The sequence below is a fragment of the Acipenser ruthenus genome, chromosome 10 (assembly GCF_902713425.1).
Source record: "Acipenser ruthenus chromosome 10, fAciRut3.2 maternal haplotype, whole genome shotgun sequence".
Lineage (NCBI taxonomy): Eukaryota > Metazoa > Chordata > Actinopteri > Acipenseriformes > Acipenseridae > Acipenser > Acipenser ruthenus.
The window spans coordinates 1,499,872-1,508,491 of NC_081198.1; the positions used below are offsets into that span (position 1 = coordinate 1,499,872).

General features: G+C 42.5%; 1 protein-coding gene across 1 annotated transcript; it reads right to left on the reverse strand.

The window, feature by feature from the left end:
* Positions 1-579: 579 nt before the first annotated feature.
* Positions 580-6,659, reverse strand: LOC131696536 (UMP-CMP kinase-like). Its single transcript, XM_059031456.1, has 6 exons — positions 6,368-6,659; positions 4,240-4,386; positions 3,390-3,542; positions 2,992-3,068; positions 2,678-2,774; positions 580-2,447 (listed from the first exon to the last, which is right to left on the reverse strand). The coding sequence occupies exons 1-6, from the start codon at positions 6,515-6,517 to the stop codon at positions 2,406-2,408; spliced, it is 666 nt and encodes a 221-aa protein (XP_058887439.1). The 5' UTR covers positions 6,518-6,659; the 3' UTR covers positions 580-2,405.
* Between the last annotated feature and the right edge of the window lie 1,961 nt (positions 6,660-8,620).

Here is an 8,620-nt window from a genome sequence, read left to right on the forward strand (position 1 = left end):
TTTAGGGATGAAGAACCCTTTCTTTCAACCTGTCAGCAGCCATGGAACTAATCAACCAAAAGAAAAACAAACAAGAAAGCATAAGGCATGATCCTATCACCCGTTTTTAGGGAGGTTACAATGCTAGCGAAGTACTCTTAAATCTACACTACTTCAGACAGCTGATCTGTAAACAAAAATCTGAGAACAGTACCTCCACCTAGTGGTTATGTGCATGAATTGTATTTAAAAGGATATTGTTTCTGTATTACAAAGCACTCTAAAATAATGCAGCTCTACAGGATTTCATCTGACCTGACCGGTGTTAGCTGATCGAAATCTACAAGAAGTCACTGGAACGCTACAGACAAGTAAACCTCTAGGTGGAACTGTACCTCCACCTGAGCCCCAGCTGAGGTGTACACTACAGCAAGCAGACACTGCCTCAGAGCCTGAGAACGAACGCTACCCCAGGTCACTGCCAGACTTCCTTTCCTACAGAAAAAACACAAACCCCAGACTTCTGCAGCGGTTTTCCCTTAGCAGTGCAGGATTTAACATCATGAATAACAATAATAATAGTGAGACGGACAAGCAGGGAAGAGTTAAGAGGGCTTTATTTGTTTTAAAATGAGACTTACTTAGATAAAACACACTAAGTTAAAACCAAACTGGTCCTTTCCCCCCCCATGATTACATGAAAAATGCATATAATTGTCTTTAATAGCAAACAGTATCGTACCAAAGCAGCAGAAATACAAGCAAACACGAGTACAGAACACACTGTGGCAGGTTTGGGATGCAAGCCGTGTCCCGCTTCAGAGACTCTAAGAGCTGCAGATGTGGGGAGAGGACTGGGCATTAGGGTGAGCAGGAACTTCATTTAGAAACAATCAAAATGTAAAGAGGATCTATGGAAGGGGAGGTGAACTACAATGGTCCAGTTATCAAAGGCTTGAAGATTCACTCATATGAGGCACTAGACTGCAGTGCATCACGGTTTGTAAAAAACTTGACTTCCTCTTCCACAACCCTTACGTCACCGTTTGCCAAAGCTGGGTTGTTGAACCGAGATCCAACAGATCCAAGCAACTTTGTAACAAAGCTCTCCAGCAGGCAGAGGAGATAAATACAAAATAAATCTCTGCTCACCCACTCCTATACCTTTCTAACCCAGGAGATTCCTATGTATCCCATCATAAGGGGACTGGTGCACCAAATTGAAATGCCTTTCCAGCCATCTGGAGTTTCTGCATTCAGACTCTGGTTTACCATAGCACTACAGTGCATCCATTGTATTCCTAACCCAATACCATTCCTATGGGAGTTCCCAAGCAATTTACATAACAATTTCAGAATTCCTAAAATGAATTTCCCTCAATACACACCATCTCATCTGTTCTATATTCATTTTTCTTGATTCTAAAGGACATGCAGCCAGGGCAGAGGTCCGGTAAGGATGCATCTTGCTGCCTGGGCAGGACTCTCTCACAAACGAGAGGATACGTCAAGAAAAACACTCCAACAAATAAAATACACACCATGTCCGAGGATGCCATAGGACTCCCAATTCATTCCTGCCCTCCGTCTCTGAGATCTGCATAAAGCTGGTACAGAAACCAAATAAGATGCAACTCCAAAGTGGAATCCTGATTTACACATGTATACAAATACAGTAATAATAATATTAATGATAATGAAAGTGTAAGCTTGTAGTGCATGCACTATAACCTGGAATCTGGCTTAAAGGCAATGCACACCCTGTCCACCACAAGGTAATAGAGAGCCCTAATCATGACAAACTCCTTATGTAAACATCTGCCAGATCTGTGCACAGCAGTAACCTACTTTTGTCAGACTGTGACTATTACAATTAGAAGCCAGATGAAATGGAAATCTGTGCAAACCCCAGACCCGTCAGCAGCTGCACACCAACGATTTGATCACTTTCATTAAAAAAAGGCTAAGTACCTATATGACACAAGAGCAGTGACTGTGGAAGGCAGCTGATTTGGTCCTTGGGTCAGGCCACTGCTAAGGGAGTCCTTAACCCCAACAACAGGCAGTGCAATTAAACCTGGAGCGGTCTGCAGTATACAATGTGTTTCCAGACCAGCCTGCCCCTGTGTGAGCCCAGACAGTAGAAAGGCTTTCCTCACCGCGTGCACATTTCTTAGTCAGCCCCAGAGCTTAATTATTTTGTATTTATTTATTTATTTATTTTAAATTTAATTATTTTAAATCGAGTTTTGTACAGATCTCAGTTACCTCCACAAAACATTAAAAAACAGCATTTATCCCACCAAGTAAAAATAAAATATTTATATTTATATATAAAAACAGAGAAAGAAAAAGAGAATGTTCCAACAGCTATCTGCAGAGCGCACGGTTTATAGTTTTCAAAGGCTGGTTCTCTCATTCAGGCTTTATCCTTCCTTGTCAAAGATTTTCTGTACATGAGCAAATACCTGGGGGGGAGAAACACAATCAAGGGGTTAGAATTAAGGACAGAACGAGAGAGAGAGAGAGAGAGGGAGAGAGAGAGAGAGAGAGAGAGAGGGAGAGGGAGAGGGAGGAGAGAGTAGAGAGGAAGAGAGAGAGAGAGAGGAGAGAGAGGAGAGAGAGGAGAGAGAGAGAGAGAGAGAGAGATGTTTTATAATGGAGAGGTTTTACATGGTCCTGGTTAGGTCACACTTACGTCATCCACAGTTTTGGAGGCGTCTATGGTGTGGACCTTGCCCTGCTTTTCATACAGCTCTATAATGGGTTTGGTGGACTGCACATACGTCTGAATCCTGAGACACACATCAGACACAAAAACAAACTTGAAACCAGACTCTGACAACGCTCCAGCCACATGTAGCTAGAAGTCTTTGTAGCAGTTATTATAGTCAACTCCTTATCTTAACAGTGCGACTGTAATCTCCCCCTGGTCTGCAACCCACAGAGTGTGAAGTCTGAGGGATCATAGGCTGTAGAAATGCACTTTCAAGCCGATTTCCCCGCAGTTACCTTTTTAATAGACTTTCTCTGTTGTCATCACTGCGGCCACTGCTCTTCCCCCTCTCCAAACACCTGTCGATGCACACCTAATGAAAAACAAAAGAATTGCAGTCTTCAATTAGCACCCCCCCACACTGCACAGCACAGTGTACATCAGACTATATCTGAAACAGCTGCTAGGTATAGAGATCTTTAAATCAATGAATCAGCGAAACATCGTAATTAAGCACTATGCTGAACACAGGATGCATTTAAATGCACGTGTATTTATTTATACATAGAAATCACTTCACTGGTTTAAGCTGCAGTTTTGGTGAAGTCTGGAGGAACGTTGTTTTTGGCAGAGCCTCTGGCCCTGTATTACTGCAGCTCTTCCAATGTGAGCCCACTCAAGCGAAGAGGAATACCTCATTGCAGCAGTCGAAGAAGAGCACGGATTTCACGTCCGCCTTGCCGTCCATGGTCCTGTTCCAGCCCTGCAGGTTGTCCTCGTTTCTGGGGAAGCCGTCAATCAGGAACTTGTTGTTCTCCTCATTCGACTTCATCGTCTCCTCCATGGCCTGAGACAGAGACAGTGATCAGGCTGGGGTTTGTACTGCCAAGAGCTTACACAGTCAGACCGATAACAGGCACATTAACACAGAGCTGGCCACCGAAACACACACACAGCCCCTCTACGAATACTGGAAAGATACAATTACAAAGGTGCTATTATAGACAGAGTCTCTTCTGGCAGGTGAAGAGTTCAGAGCAAGATAAAAACATGTCAAACCTATTTGCATGGTTTTGTTTTGTTTTTTCTCCCTTTCACAATATGAACCTCTTCCTTTTCAACCTCTATTCTGACATCACTGGCCTTATTTTGCATAATTAGGAGGCTGTGTGGTCCAGTGATTAAAGAAAAGGGCTTGTAACCAGGAGGTCCCCGGTTCAAATCCCACCTCAGCCACTGACTCATTGTGTGACCTTGAGCAAGTCACTTAACCTCCTTGTGCTCTGTCTTTCAGGTGAGACGTAATTGTAAGTGACTCAAAGTTAAAAGCTACCATCCAGTCAGAAAGCTTACGACAAGTTCACCATCAGCAACACCTGCAAGCGAAACAATTTCTAAGACCACAAACTCTGGGAATTCTGTTTTCTTATCCAAGGAGCAATATGTGTGTCTGTTGACAGAATTGTATCTCCTCTTGAAGAGAGAGAGCAGTGCAGACAGACTCCTGGCAGTGTCTGCTCCTCTCTGAAGGCTCCTTCTCTCACCCTCTGCAGCAGACTGATGGTGATCTCCACTGGCACGATCTTCCCGTCCCGAATGTAGTTCTCAATGAGCTCTCCGAACTCCGAGCCTGGCCTCCCTCGCTCCGCTCTCAGCAGGTCTCCAGCTGACAGGTGGGTGTAGCCGTATTTCTGGGTAAAGGATGCAAAATGTAACAATTCAGAAATCTCTCATCAGTCATTCCACATACGAGATGATTATGAGACTACGGACCCAAATGTTTTATTAGAGCGAGGAGGATCTTATCTGAGATGTACCTCAGACTTCGACCTGCTTGTCTGACAATCAGATCACCACTAGTTTCTTAATCTGGAATAAAGGTTGTGTTGATTATAAGCCACTGTCTTTTGGCTCACAATAGTGTTGAAACAATGGACTCAGTAAATACCTGCAGACATTCAAGAAAAGAGAAACTGTTTTTTTTTTGTTTTTTTTTAATAGTTAAGAGAAACTGTAGTTAAGTTTGGGGGTTATTTTGCTCTTCCTGTTTCAAATAAATAAATCAATAAAAATGACATTTAAATAAAAAGGATAGAAAAACAAAAAGAAATCGGTCTGGCCCGCGCCGCTCACCACATGCTTGTTAAGATGTGTGCCTGTTTCTAATTACACTGCACAAGGCTTGTTCTGGACAGACACTCTTAACATGCAAAGTCACACCCACAGCCCGCACAGCAATGTGGTTCATCTAAACATACCAAGCCTGCATGGCTTCAAAGGTTCTGATCAAAAAGTCTGGCTGATCAAACAAACCAGAAGGCACGCCTGTAAAACACACACACCCTCATGTCACAAAATCAGGGACACTGCTGGCACTCTGTGAAAGCCAAGGAACTCGGGTAGCAACACAACAGGATGCATGTTGCTGTTCAACACACCATCTTATTAAGTCAACAGGAGGTTCATACAGCCAAGCGGTTAGCAGCAACCGCGGCTAGTCAATAATCCTTCCCTAGCCGTTCCCTAATTCAAACCCTTAAAGAACACTGCAACAAAGTGAGAGATGCAGAGGTGGAAATGAGACAGAAACGAGACTCCCCACTCCAGCTTTTACAAGGAGCCTCATCAGCCAGCCATGGTGTACAGGGAACAAGCTCAGGTGTGCCACTAAACTCTCAATAAAACCAGGAACGGCATGGTTACTTCCATTCCTGTGATGATCTACCAAAAAGAGGCACAACAGACAGAGACATAACTCAAGGGCAGGGTGACCGGGGGCGACACAACATGCCGTAAACAAAGCACCTTGATGCCCACATGCCAAACTCACTGCACAGATCTGATAGCACGTTCACAAATATGCTCGGGCTCTGAATCTTTGAAGATGAAACAAGCATTGTGCGGATGTTCCACACAGTGTTTTCCAGTTTGGCTGCATAGACAGGAAATACCCGTGTCTTAATGGAATGGAATCCGATGTTGACTCTTCTTTTGTGGCTCTAATGGCGTCAGTATACAGTTGTGGTAAATACATGTCCACCTAGCCAAAACAATTACAGTTTTGCACCAGTCGTATCAGTTTTAAAAGTATTTAAAAAAAAAGTAATAATCTGCTGAATAGAGGCTTGATAATATTAGTATTCTGTCATTAATACAAGTAATCTGTGTTAACATACTTCGCAATACTTCAACACTTAGAGACCGTTTTAATGACATATTAAAATCAACGGTATTTAATATTGCTCCAGTGTATAGATACATCGAGGCGCTGTAAAATCAGTAAGACAGACCGGGGTGTCGAAACAATAATCACTGCCGTTCTTTTGCTAAAGAAGTAAACGAGAATTACAGAATTTTCAGAGAGGTGCTTTATTGTTTTGACTCCAGGCGTATTTCTGTTTGGATAACATTGTTAAAACAAATGCTAGCCGACAGTTCTGCTAAACTGAAGTGCAGGCAATGGGGGAGCCCGCTGATAATGTCGGTTCACCGGAACAGTTCCTTTCCACGCCGCTGTAGGTCGGGTTGTAGTACCCTTCATTCATCCTGAGTGAGACAACCGGAAAACTCCGTTTTCATTGAACGTAAAACTCAATGTCTACCAGTTTTGAGCGGTGTATCCATCCTAAAACACACACATCGCTGCGATAGAAACGAAGCTGTACGACTCACCTCCACGATCTTGGCGCACTGGGTGCCTTTCCCGGCTCCGGGGCCCCCGAGAACGAAATAAACCTGCGGCTTCATTATCAGAGCAGGCAGTCGGTAAAAAGCTGAGGCCGTCGCTTTCCGGGTTACACAGCTCAGCAGTCGGTAAAGCATAAACCGAAACAGCCGGAGAGATCCGGGGCAGCTGGTATGAATGTGGTTCTTCCTGGCTGCTCGGTGAAGGCGGGACCAGTGACGCTATTGTTCCACTGCTGCGTTGTCACTAAGGAAGTTAGGTTGGAAGGCGATTTCCGCTTATGCCCCCCCCCCAGCAATGGAAAGATTTTTTTTTTTTTTTTTTTTTTTTTTGACGGACACGCCCACGTGTTTCCAGATGGGCGGGGTATTTATTCATAAAAGACCACGCCCCTTTGTGGAAAGCTTGCCATTTGATTGGTTCACTTGCCACGGAGGGATGAAGGGCAATTTTATAGATACATATATATATATATATATATATATATATATATATTCAAATTCAAATTCAAAAATGCTCAGGTATTGCCAAAGCTTTTATAATACAAAACAGAAATAATAAAACGGAAATACAATTACAGAACCTAACAAACACAAAAAAACATTGTTCTCTTCCCTTTGAACGATATAACTCCCTCCCTCCCTCCCTCCCTCCCTCCTCATCAACAGTAACCCCTGGTCATGTATGCAGGGTGTCACACACTGTCCCTCAGGTTGTGGCAGGCAGACACATACTGTGCTGCTAGATTTGCAGTTCGCTCCTCCTCTCCTAGAAGGATGGGGATTTTACTCGAATTGGAGAGGAGGTTAAACTCTGCCATTTGTTTTTTGAATTATAATGTTTACAAGAATGTCAAACAAAAAGGAATGCATTTTTACCTATATAAAAAAAATGTTTGCACTTAACTTAAAATCCACCTTTCCAGAATGTCCCATTTAAAGCTGAAATTTGACATCACTTACAATATTATTTGTTAAAAAGTGTAATATGTGTTCATAAATACTATGTTTGGTATGTTTGGTATGTCTCTGGAGGGAATAATGTATGTGTACATATATTCCTAGTGTACAGAGTACCCCACGTTAGCGTGGAATGACCCCGAAATTAATTGGCTTTAAAACTGCAAACGATAGTTCCAAAACTGGGTATCGTATCTGTTTATCTGGACTGTTCTTTGTACAATCTACATTATTCGACGCTGTGTTTCAAACAAGACAAGTAGGGATTTGTGAGATCTAATGGTCCCTTAGTTTAAAAAAAAATCTCAAGAGTCTGAATCTGTTCCTCTCTGTGTTTGCATTTAAACGAAGACACGGCATTGTCGAGTTTACCGGACAGTCATTGCTTTGGGTGTAGTTGGTACTATTGCAGGTTCCATCTACATGTAACCCTTGGATGGAGACACGTTTGTTATTTGTATGTTGTATTTACTCAGGATAGAATTAACTTCAGCAGCAAGTTACAGGAACACGTTGTAAGAAACACAACTAGTCTTATTGTTTGTGAGGCCTCGCCTTCCTGCATAAACTCCCAGAGGGTAGATCTGTCTGGCCCGTTGTTCTTTGTCAGCTGTGCCGAATGGAGTTCAGTGATGCCGGGAGCCATGCATCGTGTGGTACAGGGAGAACGAGATTACATACATACATACATACATATACAGAGAGAGAGAGAGAGAGAGAGAGAGAGAGAGAGAGAGAGAGAGAGAGAGAGAGAGAGAGGCTACAAACAAACAAACCGAACCCACATTTTCTTTCTTTCGAATACGACCCTTTTCTTTCCATTTCTTTAAACTCGATTAAATATCAAACATTCTCTTTCTGTGTAATGAATAAAACATTACCAAACTATGAATAATATAACTAATCTTAACCTATGATGTCATTTTTTTTTTAACACCACCCTCTCCAAATTAAGTCCAATAAATGTTTATGAAGTTTAACGTAAAAAACAGGATCCAGTCTTTCTGTGCGCTATACCGCCTGTGAGTAGGGGCTGCTATTTGTAAAGTGTTTGTCGTTTTGGGGGTTTTTTTGGTGCAAAATGCAAAATTTAAATTTTTTGTTTGGATTAAAAACAATAGATCAATCGTGAGTGGAAATAATGTGCATACACCTGTATAATAAATATAACGACACTAACAAAGCTTGCTATCGTTTCTGTGCGTATGTTTCTGAGTTGAATTCGTGAGTTACGCAGGATCCCCATGGCGGACAAACCACAGAACAGCAGTCAAATTAAAT

What these genes read in the sequence shown, in the direction of transcription:
- LOC131696536 (XM_059031456.1), bottom strand. Translation starts at nt 6,517, where the DNA reads ATGCTTTACCGACTGCTGAGCTGTGTAACCCGGAAAGCGACGGCCTCA. An exon ending in CCATCAGTCTGCTGCAGAGG is followed by an intron (nt 3,543 to 4,239) that starts GTGAGAGAAGGA and finishes TCTCTGTCTCAG; the next exon opens with GCCATGGAGGAGACGATGAA. An exon ending in AGAGAAAGTCTATTAAAAAG is followed by an intron (nt 2,775 to 2,991) that starts GTAACTGCGGGG and finishes TGTGTGTCTCAG; the next exon opens with GATTCAGACGTATGTGCAGT.